Below are 26,255 nucleotides of genomic sequence, written 5' to 3'. Positions count from 1 at the left end.
CATTGTTAGTATATAGGAATTCAATGGACTTTTCTACGTTGATTTTGTAGCCGGCAACTTGACTGTATTCGTTGATTGTTTCTAGTAGCTTTTTGGTGTAGTCTTTAGGGTTTTCTATATATAGCATCATTCCATCTGCAAAGAGTGACAATTTAACTTCTTCTTTCCCAATTTGGGTGTCTTTTATTTATTTTTTATTTTGCTTGATTACTCTGGCAAGGACTTCCAACACTGTGTTGAAAAGCAGAGGTGATAGCTGTGCCTTTTTATTGGTGAATTCAATCCATTTACATTCAGGGTGATTATTGATATGTGAGGATTTCCTTTCAGTCTATCTTTAGTTTTCTGGTAAGACTGTGTCTCCATTGTTTCTTTGCCTTTTTGTTGTTGTCTATTATTTCTGTGTGGTGGTATTCTATGATGTTTCCCTCTGTTTCTTCTTTTATTACAGTATATATTTCAGTTCTGGATTTTTTTTTTTGAGTGGTTACCACTAAGTTTATGTAAAAGAAAGTTTGATAGAGTATTCCATTTTCTTCAACATACTTACTTTCTCCATTCCCATATTCTGGTTCAGGCCTTTACTCTTCCTTTTTATGATTTGGTTGCCACAAATTGTCCCTGTTGATGATGGTCGAATAGCCTCCTTTAGTATTTCTTGTAGTGCAGGTCATGTGTTAGAAAATTCCCTCAGCTTCTGTATGTCTGGAAAGGTCTTTATTCCTCCTTAATATCTAAAGGATATCTTTGCTGGATATATTATACTTGGCTCATAATTTCTCTCTTTCAGTAGTTTGAATATTTGGTTCCACTCCCTCCTGGCTTGTAGAGTTTCTGCTGAAAGATCTGATGATATTCTAATGGGATTTCCTTTGTAGGTTACTGTCTTCTTTTCCCTGGCTGCCTTGAGGATTCTTTCTTTGTCATTGATTTTTGACAGCTCTGATACAATGTGCCTTGGAGAAGGCCTGTTGGGGTTGAGATAATTAGGTGTTCTATTTGCTTCTTGGATTCGAGGATCCAGTTCTTTCCAAAAGTTTGGGAAGTTCTCATCAACTATTTGTTTGAATATATTCTCTGTTCCCTTCTCTGTTTCTTCTCCTTCTGGCATGCCATTATTCTTATATTGCTCTTTCTGATGGAGTCAGAAAGTTCTTGTAGAGTTTCTTTCATTTCTTTTAAGTCTCAAGTCTCTTTCTTCTATCCATGTCAATTCCAGATTTATATCTTCTATGTCACTGATCCTTTCTTCCATCTGGTCAACTCTACTACCTAAGCTGGCTATTTCATTCTTCATTTCTTTTATTGAGTGCTTAATCTCCAGAAATTCTATTTGGTTCTTCTTCAAAATTTCAATCTCTTTGGCAAAATGATCATTTTGTTCTTTGATTGTGTTTCTGAGTTCATTAAACTGCCTTTCTGTGTTTTCTTGCATCTCATTGAGTTTTTTAACAATTGCAATCTTGAATTCTCTGTTATTTTCTGGAGACTTTTCATTTTCTTTCTGAGCTCTCTTGTTGCCTTGGTTATTCATGGCCATTAGTAATTTATTGTTTCTCTTTCTAGACATCTACAGAAGTGGGTTCTGCAACAGGTTGATAGAAAGAGGTCTTTCTTTTGTGTTCTAGTACTTGTTGGTAGAATGTTTTATTTTCTCTCTTACTGCAGCCTTGTTTTTCTCTCTCACACGGTAGTGCTATGTTTTCTCTGCACTATTCCAGCTTCTCACACAATGGGGGGATTCCCTGGGAGACAGGCTTCTCCTCTGTTAATAGTTCGTCTAGGTCACAGGGCGCAGTGTCCCGGTGGGTATGTGGAGAGCTTTTGAAGTTCCAAAGCTCTTCCTGCACCAGATTCAAAGCCCGTATGTTTCAGCAGTTCTGTTTACTCCTGCAGGGATCCGCCCAGATAGGTGGGGTCAGGGGTGGGGTGAGTTGTGAGAGGTGGCCCAGAGCAATGGCAGCGACCACCACCACAGCTGGTCCTGCTTCCACAGCTCCCTCCCCTTTGCCAGAACTAGTTGGGCTGTGAATCCCTGTCTGTGGCCCACAGTCCTCAGAACAGCAAATATTCTGTTATTTTGATCTGACACTGCTACTGTTCCGCTTCTAGCACCAAGCAGGTGGGGGCGGGGCGAGCTCTGGGAGGGAAGGGAGGGGGCGGTTAGTCTCAGTGCCTAAGGCTTCCGTTCTCTGCTCTGCAGTGCGGGCTTAAACCACCATTTTCAGCCTCTTTCCCTCAGTCTTTTCTCCGAGGTCTCTGCCGTGAGCGTTGGGTTCAGCCGTGTTATATGCTGTCCCCTCAGCCCTGTGGGCCATAAGCAGAGCCCTAGCAGTCCGAGTTCTTCCCTCTCCCGCAGCTGCGGTAGTTCCGGGAAGCAGCGAGCTCGGAGCACTGAGCTGGGTCTGTGTCCTGCGCCCGCCCGGCTCCGTCTCCACACTTCTCCCTTCCCTCCTCCTCCCCCGCTTGCGCTATTTGCCCACCTTTAGGTGAATTCAGTAGTGAGCCTCTTCTTCTTACCTGTCTGCTGTGCAGGTAGTCCTTTGTGGAGTTACAGTTGTTAGATTTGTTGCAAATTCCAGGGTAGCTATGCAGAGGCTCACCTCACGCCACCATTTTTATGATGTCTACACTTCTTTTTTAAAATGCTCTTGAGCTTAGGAAGTGACAACTTTAGAGCTTCCATTGTCTGGAACTAGAAGGAGTCTTTATTTGATTTGGCCCCTCCCTGTTGGCCACACTGATACTTTTCTATGTAAGGCTCATTAATTTTGAAGAATGTATTTCAGTCACTGCATTGGAATGCTCCTTAGGTTTAAGAAGACCCAATAATTAAGGACTTCTTTAAAAGCCAGTTTTACAATTGAGGGTTGATTTGGTATGTTTATTTTGTCACCGAAAGTATTCTCATCTACTTGCAAAATTTAGGAAATTTGAACATGTCAAGCTGATTTTCTGCACCGTCCTGCATTTTTTATTTGGTCATATTGAATATTGAGGTAATTCAAGAAGTCATCATTAAGTCACAAAAGGATAATCTATTTTATAATTATACAGATTATTCAAGTTAACATCATAGTAAATCAAAAACAAAACAAAATTTTAAAAATCAATCTTTCACAGATATGAAGTTTTGATAAAAGCCAAGATGCACATACTAAAATCTTCTCAATTCAATATCAATTAATTAAAAAATTAAATCTAAATTGAAGCACCTGGTTTTCCCCTAGCCACATTACTAAAATTTTTCCATTATTTACATGGAATAATATATAAAATATAGTTTGATGGAGAAGAAAGTACAAGATGAAGTATGAACTGTTACTTGGGTTTAACAGAACCTTATGAGGAAAGCTGTGATAACTGGCCAATAAGAGGAGAGTAACAGGTGGTGTTTGTAAATAAAACATTTATGTCTCTAACATGTTTAAGAAGATTTCTGGAGCATCATGATCAGACTTGAAGAAATTTGCTCTCTTACAAATGAAATTATAGGATCTTAACCATGAGACTGGAAGGGAAGTTAGGAAGTATCTATTTGATTCTTTCATCAAGAATTACATTTGCTAACAAGCAGCAGAGTCCTGAGAAATTATGGCTTAATCAGACAGGGCTTTATTCCTTGCATGTGTAAGTCGTCATCCAGAGGTGAACTGTTGCTCATCAGGCTGAGGTCTCTCCGATTCTCAAGCCTTTTCCTCGAGGTTGCAAGATGACTGTTGGGACTCTTACCATCAATTGTGATTTCCAAGCAGCAAAGAAGAGAAAATGGAGGAAAGGAAGAAGGAGCAATTCCTGAGTCAGTAAAGCGAACACTCAGTATCTCACTAGATAGCCCCTCATGTCTCACGGGTGAGAAACAGCCCATGTCCACATCTGCCAAGGAAGGTTGGAAAGCAGCTTTTAGCTGGCACAGTTTGCACCCTCATAGAATTACTAGTCTGTTAACAGAGGAAGAAAAGACTGGTATTCTCTTCCCAAACCTCTCTGTCACAGCTTCTGCCACAATTCACGTCTTATGAAGCAAGTGGGCCTGGAGAGATTAAATGACTTCACCAATGTCTCAGAGCTGGTGACAGAACCAGGACTTTATGGGATATTATGGATGCCCTCTTGTTTCCACCTGAGTTGCTCATGGAATTATATGTGGGGGTGGGGTGGGGGGTGGGGAAGGAGTGGGGTCTTCTGAAGTTCTAACGATTTTGCTTTAGCAAAAACATAAGTAAAGAATCATGGATTATTGGAAGTTTAGCACATCAATTCACCTCTAAGAAGACCTAAGTGATTTGATTTTCCTATAGAAATAATATAAAGAAAAATAAAGACACAATTCTTAACTCAGAAATGAAGTGATACTCTAGCTATCAAAGCATTAAAATTTTGTTTGAGAGTCTATTTCTTCAAAGTTAATAAGTGGACACATTCCCTCATATGGACACAAAACCTAACGTGTAATTATACAAATTGTGGCCCTCTTCCTCTCCTAGACTGAGGGAGCAGCCCTCAACCTTCTGAGGAGTGTGACTAAGGGACAATGGTTGTGACAGTAGTGGCAGCAGCAAATCCAGACTGCACTAAGGGGTCTCAGCTGATTTTCTCCCATTGCCCAGATGATAAAATGTGTTTCCCAGGAGAAGAGTTGTAAACCGGTATCATCCAGCCATTCAAATTCTTTGTTTGAGTTATACATTCAATAATGCAACACTATCAGGTTATGTATTAATTCACAAAGAGATTACTTATTACTACTTATAACCTAGTACCACAAAGAAGTGATATGCAGAAACCTGAAAGGAAATGTTTTCTAAAAATTGTTCAGTATTAAAACTAACCCATTCATGTCACAAACAAGGAAATGTCAGGTTAGCAAAACAGAAAAGACTTGATTTAATTCATTTGGAAATACAAACATATTTTTGTTTTCACTTTAATATATATTTAAGTTACATATAATTCCACAGGTTATGATTTCATATCTTTTTTTAAAGTTACTACAGTTTTTGCAATTATTTTTTAACCTTTTAAACCATAATTTTTTTTTTTTTAATTTTTTAAGTGTGTCTTTCCAGGACCCATCAGCTCCAAATCAAGTAGTTGTTTCAATCTACTTGTGGAGGGCGCAGCTCACAGTGGCCCATGTGTAGATTGAACTGGCAACCTTGCTGTTAAGAGTACTCACGCTCTAACCAACTGAGCTAACCGGCTGCCCAGATTTCATGTCTTTCCAAACGTGAAGACTTACTTGAATATTATAGTGTCATCTGAAATTGCAAATCCTTAATGCTTTCCCTCCATTCATGAGCTATGTCTGGGCTATAAATGGGGAATAAAGTTTCCTAGTTATAAATTCAGTTTTGTGTGATTCGTTTACAATTGCAGTGGGAGAAACTACAGATGACCACAAGCGAAAGGAGAAAAATATTCTGCTCGGTCACATTCCACGTCATCGCAATCACCTGTGTGGTTTGGTCCTTGTATGTATTAATAGACCGGACAGCGGAGGAAATCAAGCAAGGTAACGACAATGGTAAGGGCACGTCTCTTCTTTTCTCCCCTCTTGGATGCTGTGAGGATACCCTAGAACCAGGTAGGGAAGCCATTTCCCCCGTTTAGTGCACTAGCAAAAACCAGGACTGGCAATCGAGTCTTCTCCAACTATGCTATTGACTAACACCCTGACCATAAATGGGGTGCCACGCTGAGATGTGCGATTGATCAGGTTCGTGTGAACTTGAGTACAGAGAAGTACATAAAATGTCATCCACCACTCCAGGCTTTGCAGGAGCTGGATAAGGATCAGGTTTTTCCTGATGGGAAAAGGTCGACAGGTTTTAAAACTGGATGGTTTTTCATTTGATTTAATTCACCCCGTCATGTAGCTTTAAACCATGAATATGATGATACCGTAGTAGAGAATATAATAGCTTATTAGTACTATGTAAGTTGATAGAGTGGATTAACACTATGACTTGAAATTTTAAACGTGCTAAGTTTGATTGTGAAGGATGGCATCAAGTCTGCAAAGAAAGGTGTTTGAAAATCATTAAGGCATATTCTAATATTTAAGATGCACAGGTCATTGAAACTAGGTTCTCTTCACTTCTGAAGGTACCCAGCTCTATTTTTTCGTCGGATTCTAACAGCTTTAGCATATAGCCTGAATCATAGCTGGTAAAACAGTGAGAAATAGTCCCCTAACTCATCCCGCCCCCCGCATCCCCACGTGGGGTGGCAGGGGGAACAAACACAATAGGAAACACGTGGTGAATTTGAAAGGAGAAATTGTCCAGATGATAACACTGTAAGTGTTATGATAACACTGTAGTGTTATGAAAATGTTTATGTGCCTCCCTCAAAAAAGAAAAAGAAAATGTTAAGAAGTGAGGAAAAGAAAATAATTTTTAAAAGGAAAGCTTTGTTACTTCTGTATGTCTTTGGATTCATAAAAGCAGAAGGGAAGGATGTTGCATTCTCACACTTGACCTCATGATGGCAGCAATGTACACCAACGTGCTCTCCTGGGCATTCTAGAAGCAGATGGGGACCTAGGCGAATAAAAGGGGCTGTGAGGGCTTTCCAGATGCACTGGGACGTTTGTGTAGTGTGTGTGTGTGTGTGTGTGTGTGTGTGTGTGTGTGTTTGTGTTGGGGGGGTGAGGGGTGACCGAGGTACAGATCCCACTGTCTGCTTCTGAAAGAGAATGAAAACACTGTGGCTCGAAAAAACAAGTAGGGAGGTTTTGTTTGTTTTTTGGTTCAATCTTAACTCATTTTTATATAATTTATATCAAACTACATTCTTTACAACTACATTATGCATTGTTACTGAGATGCTGGATTAAACAAAAATATCTATTAGATCCCTATTAAATATCTATTAGATCCCTATTAGATCCCTAGAGAGTAGGACTTCTCTTTTTTAAATCTGTGTTCCCTATATTTAGAGGCACTGGCCCAAGCCCAGTAACAGAAAGTGTGCCAGAAATGGTGTAATTGTGTATGTATGGAAAAACAAAGGGACATTCCACCACCATCCCCACCTTACTATACCCAACATATATCCTCATGACTCAAATGTTTTCCTAATAATCAAGGGCAGGCGTGATAGCCAGAGACTTCATATTTGTAGATGTCTGACTTGGAGTTCAGTGTTTGAGAATCACAAATTTGCCCCAGTGTAGCCTCACCCTCTCCCAGTGGTCACACTGACATGGTCTAGCTGTACTAGCCCTCAGGGCTCTTTCCTTTCTCCTTAAGCCACATGTAAGGGAAAGGAGGGTAAGAGCACCTCTCCAAGGCATCACAAGAAGAAGCAATCTCATGTCATTCAGATGTCAACAGGTCAGAATCTCTCTTACATTCCTTTATGCAGAGTCACTGCTGAGACATGTGATTGCATAGTGATCATTTATCCTGCAATGAACTCGACAGCCTCAACTTCAGCCACCAAAGTCTCTCCAGAGCCCAGGGTCCCAGGCCGCCTTCCATTTAGCTCACTCTGCCTGCTCATTCTCTGGTTCCCCTGGATATCCTTATGTCTCCAGTTGTCACATCTATGCTGATGACACCCCAAATTTATCCCCAGCTCATACTGTACTCTGATCATGCATCTGTCTACCTTCTGAATGTGCCCATCTAAAGGTCTTCCAGGCACCAAACTCAGTATGTCCAAACTCACTGCCTACTACCACTTCCCACTCCGACACCTGTGGGAAAGACATTACTGACACTCAGTAACCAAAGCCAACACAGCTTTAATTCCTCATCTCCTCCTTCTCCCTCACTTCTACCGTAAGTCAATCACTAAATCCTATTCATTCTGCCTCATATGCTCTGGAATCTGTCCATTACTCTCCTTCCTCACTGCCATCATCCATGTACAAACTACCATGTCTTTTACCTAAAAACTGCAACAACTTCTTAACTGGACTTTCTCGAGTTTTGCCCACTTTCAACCCATGCTTAATAATGTGCTTCCAGCAAAGTTACATAATATTATACAAATCTGACCACAACCTTCCCTAATTAGCCATTACTCTTAAAACATACACCAAACTCTTTAGTGGGATTATGTGCCGCCCCCTATAACCTAGCTGTAGCCAATTATGCTGACCATTTGTCAGCGCCCCCAACATCCTTCCAGACCCTTGCTTAGCTTTTCTCTTCACATAAAGCATCTCCTCCCAGCTTCTCCTGTCCACCTCCACACACTCAAACACCCGTATACTCTCACACCGTTCCCTAAACCTCCACTCTACCTTTGCAGTTCACCTTAAACTTCACTCTGTCTGGGAAACCTAGTTCAGCTCCCTGAACTAGAATCATTGTTACTATTACAGTGGTTCTCAAAATGTGGTCCCTGGACCAACAGCAGCAGCATCACCTGGGCACTTGGTAGAGAAATGCAGATTCTCGGCCAGCCCCCAGCCCCGACCTATTAATCAGAAATTCTGAGGGTGGAGCCCTGTCATTTGTGCTTCAGAAGCAAACAGGTAATTCTGATGCTCCCGAAATGTGGAGAACAATATATTCCCATAGCATCGTGCACTTACCACACACCCCTTACTTCACCTTGATTGTACATTCGAATTACCTGTGAAGTTTCCAAACCCCTTCAAAGCCTGAGGTTTATCCTCAGAGGTTCAGGTTTCATTATCCCTAACTCATGACTCTATTGTACAGTCATGCTGAGAAGCTCTGCTCCCCCACTCCCAGGACACGTAATTGCTCATTTAATTGTTTTTCCTCCCCAGAAGCCTCTCAGCTCAGAGCAGGCTATCTAAGCCTGTCTTACTCACCAGCACACCCATGGTGCTGAGCTCTGTGTGTGGGTCCTGGCAAGTGGCCCAGTCAATGCTGTAGAAGGAATGATGAGGTGTGAATATCTCATACTCAAGCTTTTCCACCTTTTATCTTTTTTAAAAATACTTTTTTTCAATTTTTTGTTTTTGTTTTTCCTTTCTGGGTAGAAGCAGGATTTCAGACGAGTCACCCAAAGGAGTATCACTCAGGTCCTTTAGATTTCCCAATAGAAAAGCTTGAATGGCAATCAAAGGTCAGCATATATATGTGTATATATATATATATATATATATATATATATATATATATATACACATACACATACATACACACATACATATATATATACACACACGTATATATGTATATGTATGTATATATATATATATGTATATATACATACATATATATGTAACCCGGTCTTATAGCAAAATAAGACCGATTCTTATATTAATTTTTGCTCCAAAAGACACATTAAAGCTGATTGTCCAGCTAGGTCTTATTTTCAGGGAAACATGGTATATATGTACGTATGTATATATACATGTATGTATGTATGTGTGTGTGTATATATACACACACACACACAGTCAAGTGTCAGCTTTCTACCATATTACTTTTAAAAATTATTTTCAGTTTCTTAAAAGCAAGTGAAAATTAGGTAACTATACCTTTGGTGTTCAGAGCTTTTGAATTAGGAAGCAAGGTATTTATCAAGAAGCAGTGCCTGGGGCTATTTCTACAGATCCACTTGCTCGTGAGACAGCTCCTAAGTCATGTAATTTCAAATAGTGACTTTTGTAAAGGGTATCATCTGTACTTATGCTCAAATTGTATTTAAGATCTGGTTTCCCAATGTAATCCATTACAGGTAGTACAGCCATTTGTATGAGTTTTATTTTCATCTTCCTCTGGTATTGAGACTCTGAGTACTGATCCTGAATTTATTTTTAAAGTTTTTAGGGGGAAAAAAACTGCATAATTTAAAAGTCAAAATACTCTAAATCCATTTTGAAAACCTTCCAAAATATTTGAAGAGGAACAAATTGTCCTTCTTCAAACAGAATTGAGGTTGAATATAAAAACAGCAACATCTATGAACTATAACAACAATCCTGGAAGGAAAAAAACACACAAACCATTTATGTTTTTAAATGGTTGTTCTTTTTAGATGATATGCATGATGCCTCAGATAGCTCTCGCACCTCACTGTCACATGTGATAAGGAAAAAAATTGTAATACATGGTACTTGGAACTTTAACATCCTGATTCACCCAGGTTGCGAACTCTAATTTGGGAAAACAATTGCTCTTCCTGCCTTATCTTTACTTATTCTAGAAGAATGCTCCAGTATACTATTTGTGTGTTGAAAACAAAACACAAAATCATACAGACCAAGAAAAAACAAATTTATGCTACCTATTAAAAAGACTGTAGGTGCAGATTTTAATGTTGCCCCAGAATTATTCAAATGTATAGACCACAAAGGACTAGCATAACCAATCGATTTTTTTTTTTTTTTCCATGCCTGACTCACTTGTGAGCCTCTCAGTATCTCCAGGGCAAGGTCCAGGCTTCATTATTCAGAGAATAATTGGTATATTAGTAGAGGCTCCCAAATTTTTTCTGGCTGTGGCTGCGTCCACAGATAAGAACAATGGCTGTGCAGGGCTCATTGGCTGTTAACATCTACTTAGAGTGTGTGTTCAAAATTAGTTCCCTGCAATTGATACAGTATTTTCCTTTTCAGCATTGTTGTTTAAACTATTCCTTTTAAAAGTAATTACATGTTGGTTATCGGTAACTATCCAAACATGATAAATGCTGACTTGGGCTAGTTGTCAGAAGGCCAGGGGTCTAGTTCTGCCTTGGTCAGTGGCTAGTTATCTTGAATAAAATAATCACTTTGAAGCTCAATTTCCTCATTTGTAAAACTAAGTTAAACTGAATACGTTCCAAAAGCTCTTTTTATGATTCATTTTTCAAAGACACACCATGAACTCGACCTTGCATCAAATAAATTGAAACATTGTTTATACAACACTGCATACATATAACATATTCACTCAGAGTGTTACCATTCAAAAAAGTTATGTTTGTGAAATTTTTAAAAAATAGTTTATCCAACTGTAGGGAAGCAACCAGAATAAAAGTAAAAGAGAAAACCACCTGCCAGCCCTGCCACTCACACATACCCTTATATAAACATATTTTATAACTCTGCGTAATCTAAGCATCCAGCCAAAAATATCCCAAATTACCAAAGCAATGCTTTTTCTAAATATACTTTGTCCTGCCACTGTTAAATGAGGTAGGTTCTCTTCTGCTGTTTGGGGACTGAGAACGGCTTTTTAGACATACTCCCGGTGCCTCCAGTCCCATGATCTGCCACATATGATATGCAGAATATGCCTAGAATTTAAATTTAAAAGCTGGAATAGACCTTAAAGATCATTGTTTTAAAGATGAGGAAATACGTAATTTGCCTCATCTGCAGCTATATTATAACCACCCATCTGGGAGCTTGTGGTTTATCCAATTTGACTTAAAGAGAAAACAGAGAAGCAACATGTTACAAGTGACCCAGCATGTGTGCCTCCCATGGAGAAGGATGGGGACCCTATTCCATTAGCAAGGAAGTAGGTTTTCAGAGAATCAATACTGCTGGAAGGCAAATGAGCCTGAAAGGGGCCAGTGGAGGTATCCAGCTTATAAGCCATTGTCATTGTGCTCTGGAAGTTTGGCATAAATGTTTCCTAACAAATGCAGTACACACAGTGGCCACTTATGCATTTCAGGACCTTTTTAATTTTTGGTAGATTTCTGAGCTTTTCTCCGTGAAGGGGATTACAACTACGAGGGATGCCCAGGGGCATAGGGTGAGGCGGTGCAGTGCTGACTAAAGGATAGTGGCCTGGCTTGCAGCTAACCAGCCTTTCTCCTCACCTGCATCCCTGAGGTGTCTATGCTTAGAGTCCAGGTGCGACATTCAAAGATTGATGAAGCCCAATGAAGTTAGAAACGTCTTAGCTGTAGGCACCAGAGAAAGCCTTGCTATTAATCTACAACTCAGTTAGCCCAAGATGCATAGCATTTAAATCACTCAGCTAGCAACAACAATTTGCATTTTTATAGCACTGTGTGTCAGTGCTAATTCATTTAATCCACTCTAACAACCCTATGAGGTAAATACTATTAGGTTGGTGCAAAAATAATTGCGGTTTTCGCAGTTGTTTATAACCTTTACAACCGCAATTACTTTTGCACCAACCTAATACCATTGCCTCCATTTTTCAGGGATATAACAAACCATCGCATTACTTATTTTTATATTGAATATACTTTTATGATATTGTTTCGGCTATATTGAGGGGGCGGAAGAAAGTGATGTCCTCGGTAACAAAATTTAAAATTGATGAAACAAGTACAGGTAACTGAAATCCTAAATCTTATGCATGTCTATACTGAGAAATTCTCTTTCATTTTTTGTTTGTTTATTTTTTATTTTTATTTTTAAAAGGAATGAGGGTGGGGAGGGGGACCTGTAGGTACAATCCCATACATTTACCTATTTCTGTACCTCCTACTTTTAGGTATTGTTCCTAATCAGACTAAGGGTTTTAACTGTTGATCCTTCCATTCAATATGGTCAGTCCTTCCTTAAAGGTATAGCTATAAAGAATAAATGTTAAAGTATCAAAAGCCTAATGTTGTCCCTGATAATCGTAGTAGGTACTTGCTACTAGGAGGGGAAATGGGAAATCATTACAGTGGTAGGTAAGAGCATTTCTTCATATACAATTTCAATCATACCTTTAGCACATTTGAAAGCAATTCAAGATATAATTCTTATCCATAGAATTTTACACTTATATAGCAATATATTCCTTATCTGTGAAATTTATCAGGAAGGTCTAGTCTTTTGGAGCCGGGGAAGCAAGTTACCAAATCCATTGACAATAAGTTGGTGAAAGTGTTCTCTTTATTTCAAAGGTGTCCTTGAATGGCCATTTTGGACAAAACTGGTTGTGGTGGCCATCGGCTTCACGGGAGGTCTCGTCTTCATGTACGTACAGTGTAAAGCCTATGTGCAGCTGTGGCGCAGGTTGAAGGCATACAACCGTGTGATCTTTGTGCAGAACTGCCCAGACACTGCCAAGAAACAGGAGAAGAACTTCTCGTGTCATGTAAACATGGACGTCAAGGAGACCGTGGTGGTGCCTATACTGCCGACGGGCACAAATGCACTGCCATCTGCAGAAGGCAGCCCCCCTGAAGTTATACCAGTGTGATGGAGACGGGTGGACTTTCTTCGCTGAAGAAGACCTTTCTAGCCCTCAGCCACTACAAATGACAGAAGTGATCCTGAATTATTCACTTGCTTCATCTTCTCCCCTTTCCACTACTGACTCACCTTTCCTTACTTGGCTCAGAAAGGAAAGGAGGGAAGGACACCAAATGACCAGGATCCCATCAAGCAGAGTCTAAAGAGTGATATGGAGAGGTGAAAAGTGTGCTAAAGAGTAATTTCTAAAACAGTTATAAAATATCACTGGAGTAAAAGAGTCCTTTTAGGCAAAGTTCATCGTCAGACTAAATAGACATATGAGTCTTCACGATTGCAGGGGAAAGTTTAAGAATCCAGACTTGAATTGCAATATGTATTTCTCCTAGGGCCTCGTAATGTTAACTATCTCATCTGGAAATAACATACTTGTTTTTAAGCTTGACATTGTCTGCATTAGCCCCGAGGTACCTCAGAAGCACACTTGGAGGATGCATCTTTTGATAGTCTCAGTTTTGACAGGTAACATATTTTTTGGCTACTGTGGAGTCCAGTTGTTTTGACAGATGCATGTTTTTAAAATCAATGCAGTATGCATTTGAAGATATTAATACTTGGATTTATGTTTAAATCATGAACAAAAGATGTGCAGAGGTTTTTTGTTCATTTGTTTAATTAGCCCTGTTGAATACACACAGACGTTGAAATCAACTATCAGGTCCCATATTTTATCTGGACCCTCTACAACAGTGTTGTCTAACAGAAATATAACATGAGCCACTAATGCAGGCCACATATGTAAATTTTAAATTTTCAGTAGCCCCATTACAAAAACTAAAAATAAACAGGTGAAATTAATTTTGATGATGTTTTACATTTAACAATATATATCCAAGTTATTTCAACCTGTCATAATGTCAAAAATTAATTGAGATATTTTACATCTTTTTTTATGAACCAAGTCTTCAAAATCCAGTATTTTATCCTTTCAGCGTATCTCAATTTGAATTAAGCATATTGGACAGCAATCCTAAAATTAGAGCCTCTGCTTCATTTAACAGTTAATATTGCAAAACATCAGCTTAACTCATTCTTTTATTCAAAGTTGCACAAATGTTATAATTTTACAAAGCACTAAATTAATCAAACAAATTAAATATCTTGGTTGAAGAGTTAGATAAAATTACAATTTCTCTGAAGGGTGCAAAAAACCAAAGCATAGAAAGATAAAGCAATCTGTCTGTAGCAAAATTCTGAAATTAACTAGTTTGCTACAATGAAGCACTTATGATACGGAAAATAAAAATTAAATACTTTCATTATTAAGTCACATGTGTAAGGCTTTAAAAAAAATCCATATGAGGTGTCAACTTGACAGATGAGTAGTTAAGCATTTAGACTCTATTTTTAAAAGCTGACAGTATTTCCCTTGCTCAGCTAGGAAGCAAAAACATTGGGCAAATTCTGTGGTAAGTAATACATTGAGTTGTTTAGGTTTGACAGTTCAGTTGATTATTGTGATCTTTGCATATTCATGTAAAACTGAAGTGTGAATGATAGTGCCGTGAGCTACATTAATGATGATAGATGTAGTGGCCTGTTGAAAGATGTCTTACATTTTAAAAAGGTGATTTATTTTTGTTAGCTGTCATATTTATTATTGTGGGAAAGGAACCACAGTGGCCACAGGAACCAAAGCATGGGTATCGCAGTGCACAAATCTGGGTATCGCATGGATGCACTTTGTAATGATCCGGGTGCTTGTTCTTCAAAGATATCGTAGGAAAAGGGAAAAAGAAATAACATTTTAATGGGAGAAAGAGGATGGGAATTAGTGGCTGACTCCGAGTCCAACTAGTCCTGATGCCCAGGAATAAAGGGAAATGTCAACTCTACGTGTGTGGTGTGTGTGTGTGTGTATTCACGTATGTACATGAGAAAAAGGTTAAGGTTTCCAGTCAGGAAACAAAAGGTTTAAACTCACCTTTCTTAAAACTTATTGTAGGGACGTGAAAGAAAAGGCACAGGGCAAACAAAATTGAGGTAACTAAACTGGACCAAAATTTCTGCGCAAATAAGGATGTAAGTGAAATATGACACTTAAACAAACTGAACATGGCATCTCACCCAAGGGATTAAACTTGATTCAATTTACCTGTTCATTTTTCCAAGTTTTTTACTAATCTATTTTTCCTGTGGTTTAGCAATGGCAACATGCGGTTTACAAATATTCCTGGGGGAAATAATTTAGTCACCAGCAAACAAAGAAATGTTGATTTCTCTTTTGTTTGTTCTGGAAGGAAAATGATGATTTACCTTAATTACTTCCAAAAATACTGTTTAAATTCTGTACAAACCTAAGCAAGATAGGTAAGTGTATAGCTCATTTCACAGTGGGAGGCAATTGGCTATTTTTAAAATAAGGCCTCAGGTATTAAGGGCTATACTTAACACCAAAAAAAAAAAAAAAAAAAAAAAACATTTCTAGAATGAAAAGTAAAGATAAGCATTACTGTATTAACAAAAGATGACATGGTGTTTTAAAACCATGCTTAAATTCTCAAAATTGACTTACATAGGCTTTGGCATTCTTGAAACGAGAAAATAATGTAACGCTCTAGCAGGTTAAAAGTCAACATCTCATTGTTACTCTTCTGACCTTTTTAAACCCTGAACTCCTGAATTCAAATATTTTAAAAAGGTTTCTTGCAGTGGCTGTTTATGGTTCAAGCTAAATAACTATGTGCACTTAAAACCTAAGGATGATTATTTTCTTCTTATATTCTGTGTGGCAATGGTACATTTGCCCTTTCAACGAAAGGATTCGGCTTTGTGACAACGCTTTTGTCGACTGGATATACCCTCCAAAAAGAAAAACTGCTCTCCAGAATGACTATTTTTTGAAGCATGTTTACCTGCTGATGTAAGAAATAAACTGGAATTGAAATAAAAGACTGGAATTGAAGAATGAACTTACAGTTCGGTTTAAAACTTTTCGGCTTTTTATAATCACGAATCTGTGGTATTATCAATACTATAAACCACAAACATTTATGCTGTTAATTTTTTAAAAGCTGTCACTTTAATTGTATAGGCTCAAAGATTAAATTGTAAAGGAATGAAATTCAAGCACTTTTTTAAAAAGTGAAGTCCAAAAGGCGATGAAGCTTAAGTACAAACACAAATAAAACAAAAATGAAGAAAACAACACCCAAATGTGATCCCATCAACCTGGGATATGGCAGTGGAGAAACTGAAGGAAGATAGGTTTATACTGAAGGAGTCTTTCAAAATGCCCCAAGATTAACTCTGTCTGAGCTGCTTTTACATGTGATTGTAGTCCCAGTGCAATGACCTCATGGTTGTGTTTATCTTGTTTTGCAAAAGGTCGCTGAGTACCCCTAAAACAGCTGTTCTTTGGTTGGAAAATTAGCTCATTAGAGCAATGACATCATTAGGTATCATAATTGTCATGGGTATGAGGTGAGAAAGATTATTCCATCTGCCTGACATAGTTTGCCTTTCTTTGCCTTGCCACTGAGTATTTTGGGACAAAGTAGAGCTCTTAAAATTTATCAGTATTGTAGTTATTATATAATAATTGTGTAGGGCTTGCACTTTAATTAAGAAAGATAAAAACCTTTTTTCTTAAGTCAGCCCAAAGGTGCTATTTTACATATTAATACAGTTGAAAAGACATACTGTTATTTTGGGCTGCAGTGTTTCCTCCACATCTGAAAAAAGCCCATTTTGAAATTGGATATTGCATTAAAATTAACAAGGAAAAATTATTTTAACTGTGTGCAATTTTTGAAATTGAGCATTTGTATTTTATTGGTTTTACTTAATTCTCTTGCATTAACAATTTACTGTTTTGTGAATAATGTGTACTAAAGCAGATTAAGAAAAAGAAAATAATTATCTGTGAAAGACTTTGTATATTAAAGGAGTGACTCATACCTTTGTTGTGGGTTCTATACTTTTTGGTTAACTTACCCGGATTTCTGTAGATTTGTGTTTGCAACATTCAAACAAGCTTGAGTTCTTTAGACTTGACAATGGTCTGGGTTTTTAAGCAGGGTCTGAACATATCTATAATCATTTAAGGCCAACACAGACTGACAAGCCCATGACATTGCAGAAAGGAAGAAAAAGATGCACTCATTAGGGAAAACCAGCGGAAATAACCTATATCTTTCAAACCCTGTTTAAAACAAACACTAAGAAAAATAATGCGGGGGGGGGGGGGGGGAAGGGTTGGTAGAAGAGGGTGAACAGCGTCCAATATATGGTGATGAGAGGAGAACTGACTCTGGGTGGTGAGCACATAATGCAATATACAGATGATGTAGTATAGACTGTATACTTGAAACCTATGTAGTTTTGGGGGCCATTGTCACCCCAATAAATTTTAATAAAAAATCTTTAAGAAAAGTAATGTAATACAGAGAAAGGATTTTCTCATGAATAAGGTTTGGCTATACAAAAGAATATAACAGCATTTTTCTACTCAGGTAATAAAAAAATGGAGCCAGAATGGTGGCACGAGGCCAGTCAGGAAGCGACTTTCTGCACATAGAACAGTCAAGACCTGGTGGATTAGGTAAGAGCGTGAAGTGGAGATGGCCTCTCATGGACTACTGATTTACTTTCTTTTTTGGAAACAGAACCAGAAATACTAATTAAATTAGACTGGGGAAGGACACGGAAGAGACATGGGGAAGAATCAAGGATGATTTATAGGCGGTTTTTTAGCTTGAGAAACAAGGTGAAAAACTTGGGGAGAATCAAGGTTCCTAAGAAGACAAGGTGTGGGAATCTAGAGCACAAGTAGGAATGCTTGTCTCTGAAAGGAGAAAAGCTACTACATCCATTAAATTGAAAGAAAATGAGTGTCTATTTTCTCAGTGATGTATAAAAAGTTAACAGCTGAACATTGAGGACCCTAGTATTAAAGCTAGAAAGTATGAAAAAGTGGTAAAAAATATTATCTTCAAAGTTGGAAAATGAACTTAATAGGGAAACAGTAAAACTGGTAAGCAGTACTGAGAATCCACTTGAGATTTGCAAACATGAATTGGAAAATGGTGTCTGATACCGTGTTTCCCCGAAAATAAGACCTAGCTGGACCATCAGCTCTAATGCATCTTTTGGAGCAAAAATTAATATAAGACCCATTCTTATTTTAATATAAAACCAGGTCTTATATAATACATTAAAATAAGACCAGGTCTTATATAAGACCAGGTATAATATAATATAATATATAATATATAATACAATATAATATAATGAATACTGGGTCTTATATAAGAGTGGGTCTTATATTGTGTTTTGCTTCAAAAGACATATTAGAGCCGATGGTCTGGCTAGGTCTTATTTTTGGGGATTCTCCAACAATGTTGAGCTGCTTTGAAACAAGTATGAAGTAGACAGGTTTGGGTCCTTAACTGGTTTGGGTTTTCAAAGAGGAATATTACGCAGTCAGGGGCAGAGGAACTGAGAGCAAATGCAAGGAAGCAACTGTGGACTCTGAGTCTAAGCTGACAGGAGTTAGATGATATGCAATTAGAGAATGAGGTCACGGTGAAGAACTTCATCAATGGAGAGGGATAGGTGACTGAATGGAGGACGAAATACTCAGTCAAGTTTACAGAAGTTTCAGATGCTGATAAGGTTCTGGGTGGGTGTGACCACTGAGAGGCTCTGATGTGACAAGAGAAAAAGATTGAGAAACTTAAAGGTGACAGTGTTAGATCCATTATCCACATGAATACTGGAATCACTAAAATGACTGAATTGGGAGAGAGGAAGAAAACTGAGCCAAGACCTAAAGTCTTCAATGAATGGGCAGAAAGAAGGTTCTTCGGGGAGGTAAGATAATAAGGAAAGGGAGAGAATATTAAAATTTCAAAGAACTAAGGGAGAAACTGTTTGGAATTGGCAGTAGAGCAAAGAGGACACCTATCCAATCTCCTGCCCCTGAAACACAAGAGATACAGAGTAGAAAAAGCTCCTTTTTAAGGCTAAAGAGTCCCAAAGAGATACTTACATTGGTAAGGCAAGGAAGTGAGTAGGATATTAGGAAAAGAGACCACAGGTTTCAGAGTTAGTTGCTCTGAGTTTAGAAATGTATCATAGCCCTAGGGCCATGGAAGGTCAGCTCACTGATTTAGACCAGCAGTTGGCAAACTATGGCAAGCAGGCCAAACCCAGCCCGGGGCCTATTTGTGTATGGCAATGAACTGAATGGCTTTTACATTTTTAAAGGTGGTAAAACACACACACACACACACACACACACACACACACACGATTATACAACAGAAACAGCATTTGGCCTGCAACACCTGAAATATTTACTATCTAGCTTTTCCAAAAACAAGTCTGCCAAACCTTCAGATTATACAGAAGTGCCAACAAAGTGAGTTACTTTTATTCTGCTCCATGGTCATGGACTGCAGAAACCATCTTACCGAGATAGTCTACTGACCGCAAAGTGGTCTAGATAAAAGAGCACAAGTTAGCACTGCAGAAAGGACATGTTCTATAGACAATGATTAAGGATATCATTTAAAAGCAACTACTCTAAAGACAAATAATCTCTAAGGTAGTTTGGTCCAGCGAGAAATGACATGACAAATATGGCCCTAAATGGTAAAGTAAACTCATCCATGCAGCACGTATTTATTCTAGTTCCAAGCATTGTGGCTTCGTATATTTTTTTTGCTTTGATAGCATAGGAAAAACTAGGAACAAATGTTTGAGGGAGAGGATGATATGCCATTCCCCAAATTATTCATCTAACAGTATGGCTTTTAAAATATCAGACCAGGTAAAACAGTTACTATTTACTGTAATTTGTGACTCAGTTTTATAGCTATTTTGAGACTAAATATGAACTAAACAAAGGTAATTTTCCAGTGACTAAAGAGATAGAACTTATGTAACCATAAAACCATACTTTCACACAGATTACTAAAGCAAAAGCAAATCAGCGTCAGTTACATCACTGCAAATGAAATAATTAGACCCTTGAGAAGTGAAATTATGGAAATAAATTCTATCTTTAATTTTCAAAAGTAAAAAAGCTGTAACACTTTAGATAACTTGTTAAAACTTAATTGATATCTAGCTAACCTCATACAGCATTGTTTTTGTTTTTCCTTGAAAATACTCAGGTACCACTTGCATTGTATCCTTTAGAAATAGACTAAAAGATACTTAAGTTGTGTGAATAACATTCTACTATACCTGTATTTTTCATGATACTTGACATACTGAGTTACATTAGTATCTCTTAGAAGAAAAAAATAACACAACTGAAAAAAATTGGTTCTCTAATCTTTAGGTCTGTTTCCACAAACAAAACCTATCACTTTTCACAATGAGAAAGCAGAAAATAATATACTAACAAAAAGAGCTAACCTGAAATCATGTATCCCCTTTATCAAAGATAACACAGATTAAGTGTGGGAGATCAACATAACAAGAATAGTCACTGCATTTCTTTTTATACCATGTCATTTTGGCTCAAAGAAAATAAATAAAAATAATGTACAATCTATCAGTGTATATGAATTTCACATCACATTTTCCCTATTTTATAAGGAAAGAAAATAGGTTTAATATTTAAGAGGGAGATGACTGAAACATTATTACTGAAAAACAATTTAGCCATCATCACTGCTCAAGAAGTACCCATAGGGGCCGGTTGGAGCTCCATGCTCCTAACGCCGAAGGCTGACGGTTCGATTCCCCCATGGGCCAGTGAGCTCTCAACCACAAGGTTGCTGGTTTGACTCCGGCAGGGGATGGTGGGTTGCGCCCCCTGTGGGCTGAGTGTGCCCCCAGCAACTAAGTTTGAACACGGCACCTTGAGCTGAGCTGCTGACCTTGAGCTATACTCCCGATGGCTCAGTTGGTTGGAGTGCAGGTCTCTCAGCCACAAGGTTGCCGGGTTCTACTCCCAGTGACTGGACCTGCAGCTAAGCTGCGCCCTACACAACTAAGATTGAAAGGACAACAACTTGACTTGGGTGGAGCTGATGAGTCCTGGGAAAAACACACCACTGTTTCCCAATACAAAAGTCCTGGAAACACTGTTCCCCAATAGAATCCTATCCCCTTAAATAATGGTTTAAAAAATACATATAGTGGTTTAAATTTTTGATGACATATAAAGAATGGTTCTTTTAAAAATGAAACAAAATAAAAAGTATCTTGAGAAGACAGGAGGGAGGCTATCTGTAAGTCGCGACTTTTCCCCCATAAGAAGGCAACTTAGACGGTTCTTGGGGATGGCCAGTGTGGGGACAGAGCCCCAGAGAGTAGTTTACAGGCTCTCGGCCTCACTTGAAGGGGTTCTGACTCGGGTGGTGAATGGCCGTCGGCTGTGGCTGATTGGCCGGCAGCTGTGGCCAGTTAGCCAATTGGCCGCTGGTATAACTGCTGCGACTACGGAGGAGAGCCGAGGAGCTGAGCAGAGCCGAGCAGAGCTGAAGAGAGCGGAAGAGGAGACCTGAGAGAGAGGAACAGAGGGGAGAGTGGAGAAGAGTCGTCGGTCGGTCGGTTGGCGGAAAATCGGATGGCAGGTCGGCGTCTGGTGGGCCCAGCCTCCAGTGAGACCGTGGTGGTATGGCTCCCCTACCTATGGCTCCGTGGGTGTTCCTTGTTGGCCTCACCGTATCCTGCGTTCTTATGTGGGGAGTGGGACCAGAGACCCCGCAGGCCGCCTCGCACAACAAATGGCGCAGCGAGCAGGGTCTCCCGCACGACAGCCAGATACTATTTGGATCCCTAATTTTGAATTAATAGCCAAGTCTCTCTATGAAGGCCTAAAAGGGAAGCATGATGAATCACTTGAATGGAGCTCAGAATGTGAAAGGGCTTTTCGAGGACTCAAGTGACAGCTGATTCAAGTACCAGCCTTGGGTCTCCTGGATTTAACAGTCTTGATTTCTACTATATGTACATGAGAGACAGGGAATAGCACTTGGGGTCTTAACTCAGAAGCTTAGACCTCTGACCTGGGTAATTGCTCATTTTTCTAAACAATTGGATCAGACAACCAAAGGATGGCCTCCTTGCCTTAGAGTGGTTGCTAAGTCACTGTCTTAAAAGAGAGAGAAAATTTGACTTTTGGACAACCTGTAGCCATCTGGACCTCACACCAGGTTCAATCCCTGATAAACTCCAAGGGGGCAGAATGATTGTCGCCTGGGAGATCAATCCAGGCCATGCTCCTAAATAACCCAGTTGTCACCATAAAAACACGCCACATTTTACACCCAGCCACTCTATTCCCAATTGAGCTGGGGGATCTGGAACATAACTGCATAGAAAATACAAATACAACATACTTCATCTGGGCAGACCTAGAAAGTGAACCCCTCACAAATATGGAAGAATGGTTTACCAAACTAAACAGATAAAAGACTAGCAACTGTCACCCTAGATGAAATTATAGAAGTAGAGGCCCTGCCCCCTGGGACCGCCACTCAAAAGGCTGAGTTAATAGCCCTCACTAGGCCCTAGAATTAGGAAAAGGAAAGACTCTGAACATCCCGGTATGCTTTGCTCCATTCTACATGCCCATGGGGCCATCTGGAAGGAGAAAGGCATGTTAACTGCGGGGGGGTGGGGGGGAGAAACAGGTTAGACATGGCCTTATTTTTATGACATTTTGATGACATTCAGGACATCAAGGGTAATACAACTACAGCTCTGATGGCCATTCCAGAAAAAGAGTTCCAAAATTGCTTTAAAGAGTGGACTAGGCCTTGGCATCAGTGCATAGCTTCCCAAGGGGAGTACTTTGAACGTGACCATAGTGATATTCAGCAGTGAGATATGTAGCACTTTTTCTAGGATGAGTTCGCAAACTTAATTGTCAGAACGCATAGGTTTTAAACAGCAAGAAATTTGAGTTGGGTCCAGTGCAGGGTGCCTATGCAGATGGAAATGGACAAGTTGGACAGAAACAGCTGATGAGTTTGAATTTTATTGAAAGTGAAATGTGAGAATTGCTATAGAAATATAATTCAGATAAGAATGAGTCTAATGTCTCTATTTTTTAAAATTACAAATAGTTATGCATTATTTAACACAGCTTCACTGTAAGAATGGAAAAAAACACCCAAAAACTAACAAATTCTTATGAGTAATTTTGTATGTAAGAACTTCCTCAATATCCAGGAGACATTCCTTATTATCACTTTGAGCACAAAAACAGAAAGGTAGGTTGTAAAGTGGAGAAAAAGATGGGAGTTAAAAGTAGACATCAGGGTTTAAATCTTAACCCCATTTTACTTCATTTTCTGCTCTAGGCGTAACAAGGAAAATTTTGACTATTTCGTTTGATACTGCAAAATAGTATTAACTTCTGAAACAACAGAAACTATAATAGTATAATTACTTCCAGAAATATAGCCTCAATCTATATTGCATTATTCGCCAATTGATATTACTGAATTTAAGTCAAAACCAGGTAAATACTACACATTTGCCTGCATATGAAGTCATTTATGGAGAAAAAAGGTTTGATGAGCTTTATAAAGTGGTGTTCTAATTTATAACATAAGAACCTTTTATCATTAAAATACTTTAGCCAAATTCAATATTTGTGCATATGTATCAGCTGTATTCAAGAGAATACACAGTATTATCACTTGTATTATTTTTCAACTGAAAATTATAAGAGAGGACTCCCATCCCTTTCTTCACATTAATTAGGATGTAACTGATTGGAGGAAAATTAGGAAAAACATACAGTGGAAATTTATCTTAAACATAAATGTGATATTCCAAATACTTGTTAGGGATAAAAATTTTAAGTTTAAAGCAGATAAAATCACACACACTTACTTTTATTAATGCATCACTTATATTAAATATACTTAACATAATAAACATATTGATATATTTATTAATGGAAGAACTTGTCTATGAAACATAGTATGTTCATTTATCATTTGATCACTCAGAAATGTTTTTGAGATTATAGGAAAAACATATTCTATTCAGTGTTGTAAATGGTACAGCCACTATGAAAAACAGTATGAAGTTTCCTCAAAAAATTAAAAATAGAATTACCATACAACCCAGCAATCCCTCTTCTGGGTATCCAACCAAAAAATCTGAAAACAATTATTTGTAAACATATATGTACTCCAATGTTCATTGCAGCATTATTCATGCTGATGAAGATATGGAAACAACTGAAGTGTCTTTCGATAGATGATTGGGTAAAGATGTGGTACAATAAAGAAGATGTGGTCCACATATATAATGGAATATTACTTGGCCATAAAGTGAAATACTGCCATCTGTGACAACATGGATGGATCTTGAGATTATCATGCTAAGCGAAATAAGTCAGATAGAAAAAGTCAAGAACCGTATGATTTCATATGAACATGTGTTCATCTCTAAATTCCAGAGCTCCACCACAGCACCTGACACAGGTTGATAAAGATTTTCTGAATGAGTGAGTGAACAAATGATGGATTATGCAATCTACTATATTAAAATGGGTATAGAAAAGGGTAGTGCTGATAATGCGATGACAGAAGTTTTCAAATGGCTGGGGAACATGAGGACATCTTTTGCTTTCCTGATGATGGCATTACTATCCAGTCCTCTTTCTCAGTCTGAAGTTAGATTCTACTCTCACCCTGAACAGAGACTGTGGGACATCAGGCTCACATAATGTACCATAGGAACCATATGCATAGGTAATGGAATGATGTGAAAATATTTCAAGTAATTAGAAAAGCAGCTAGTTCATGATGGCATAATACTGAGGGTCATTTTAAAGTATATCTTTTAATATTATATTAATTTGGTTTTGCTTTCTTTCAAGAAATTTAAAATAAGGAAAAAATGGTGTTTAGGTCAAGTTGTATATAAGATCCGAATCTGAGTCACCTCTGAGGCAATTCTCTATTCTTAATTAGAACCCCTTTTGTGATTTCAGCGCTGTTATCTTTTCAGTTTCATTTAAGGGAGCAAGGCTGGTCCAAGAACGGCATGAATGTGTTAGAGCATCACTTCCATATATTTTTTTAATAAGATACATATTCATCTTTCACAATTTGGCCTTTGAAAACAAAAACTAGTATTAGAGAAGTCTGTGACCTCTACATCAGAGCATATAATGACTAAGGTAGAATAATTATTCATAAATACTTTGTAGTAAAAAAATAAATGGAATGCATTAAAGATCATGGAGGTTAATATTGTAATATAAATCTATGTCCACAAAATGTTTGTGACATGTGGTGGTACAATATTCTCTACTTCCTTAACTATGAAACAAAATTGGTTGTAAGACATAATTAATGAAAACTTTACAGTATAAAAGATAGTCAGCAAGTTTTTGGATATTATGAAAAGTACCCTGATTTCAAGATTTAAAAGTGTAATAAGTGTGTCTTCAATTGACTTTTTAAATAACTTGTGTGTCACACCTAATAACTGAACTGAATTAATTTATATGGCTGGGAGGAATGGTAAATCGATGTTTTAGAATTCTGTATTTATGTTATGTAATTGTCTATGATTATATATAACTGTAGATATTACATATTAACTTACATAAACATTTTTACTGACTTATGAAAAGCTGTGAAAATACTGAGTGAGGCGGTCCCTCCTTTGAGATATAAACAAGTAAAATTATAGACCTAAGTATAAAAATCCCATGCACCAATTTATTATTGTTGTTCTCAGTAAACATTTTTCCATAATAATTTACCATTTACAGAATGCTTCCACAATCATTTCTCAGTGATCTTATTTTATCATTAGATTCTTAACAGTAAAGGATATAAAGACAACAGAGTTTGCACATTTAAACATGCATCCTATGTACTCATTTTCTACTTGTTCCTTCCTGAAAAAAGTTAAAAAAAGGCAGCCCAAGTATCCGGGCTGGCTGGTGGCTCAGGTGGTTGGAGCACTGTGCTCCTAATGCCGAGGCTGCCGGTTCAATGCCTGGGCTGTTTGCACCAACTTATTATTGTTGCTCTCAGTAAACATATTTCCATAACTTACTATTTACAGAATGCTTTCACAATCATTTCTCAGTGATCCTACTTTATCATTAGATTCATAACAGTAAAAGATATAAAGACAACAGAGTTTGCACATTTAAATATGCACCCTA

General features: G+C 38.1%; 1 protein-coding gene across 11 annotated transcripts in view; it reads left to right on the top strand.

Moving 5' to 3' along the window:
* Positions 1-17,046, top strand: part of MARCHF1 (membrane associated ring-CH-type finger 1) — a 633,309-nt gene extending 616,263 nt beyond the window's left edge. For 10 of the 11 annotated variants that reach the window (XM_074337792.1, XM_074337794.1, XM_019737038.2 and 7 more), the window contains 2 exons: positions 5,380-5,527; positions 12,796-17,046. In XM_074337792.1, coding sequence (XP_074193893.1) covers positions 5,380-5,527; positions 12,796-13,094 — 447 coding nt within the window. In that variant the 3' untranslated portion in view covers positions 13,095-17,046. The remainder of the gene's footprint in view (positions 1-5,379; positions 5,528-12,795) is intronic. The other variant, XM_074337796.1, reaches the window with a different exon arrangement.
* The last annotated feature ends 9,209 nt before the right edge of the window (positions 17,047-26,255 follow it).

Source organism: Rhinolophus sinicus, linkage group LG07 (genome assembly GCF_036562045.2).
Source record: "Rhinolophus sinicus isolate RSC01 linkage group LG07, ASM3656204v1, whole genome shotgun sequence".
Taxonomy (NCBI): domain Eukaryota; kingdom Metazoa; phylum Chordata; class Mammalia; order Chiroptera; family Rhinolophidae; genus Rhinolophus; species Rhinolophus sinicus.
This window is presented reverse-complemented; position numbering and strand designations above follow the sequence as displayed.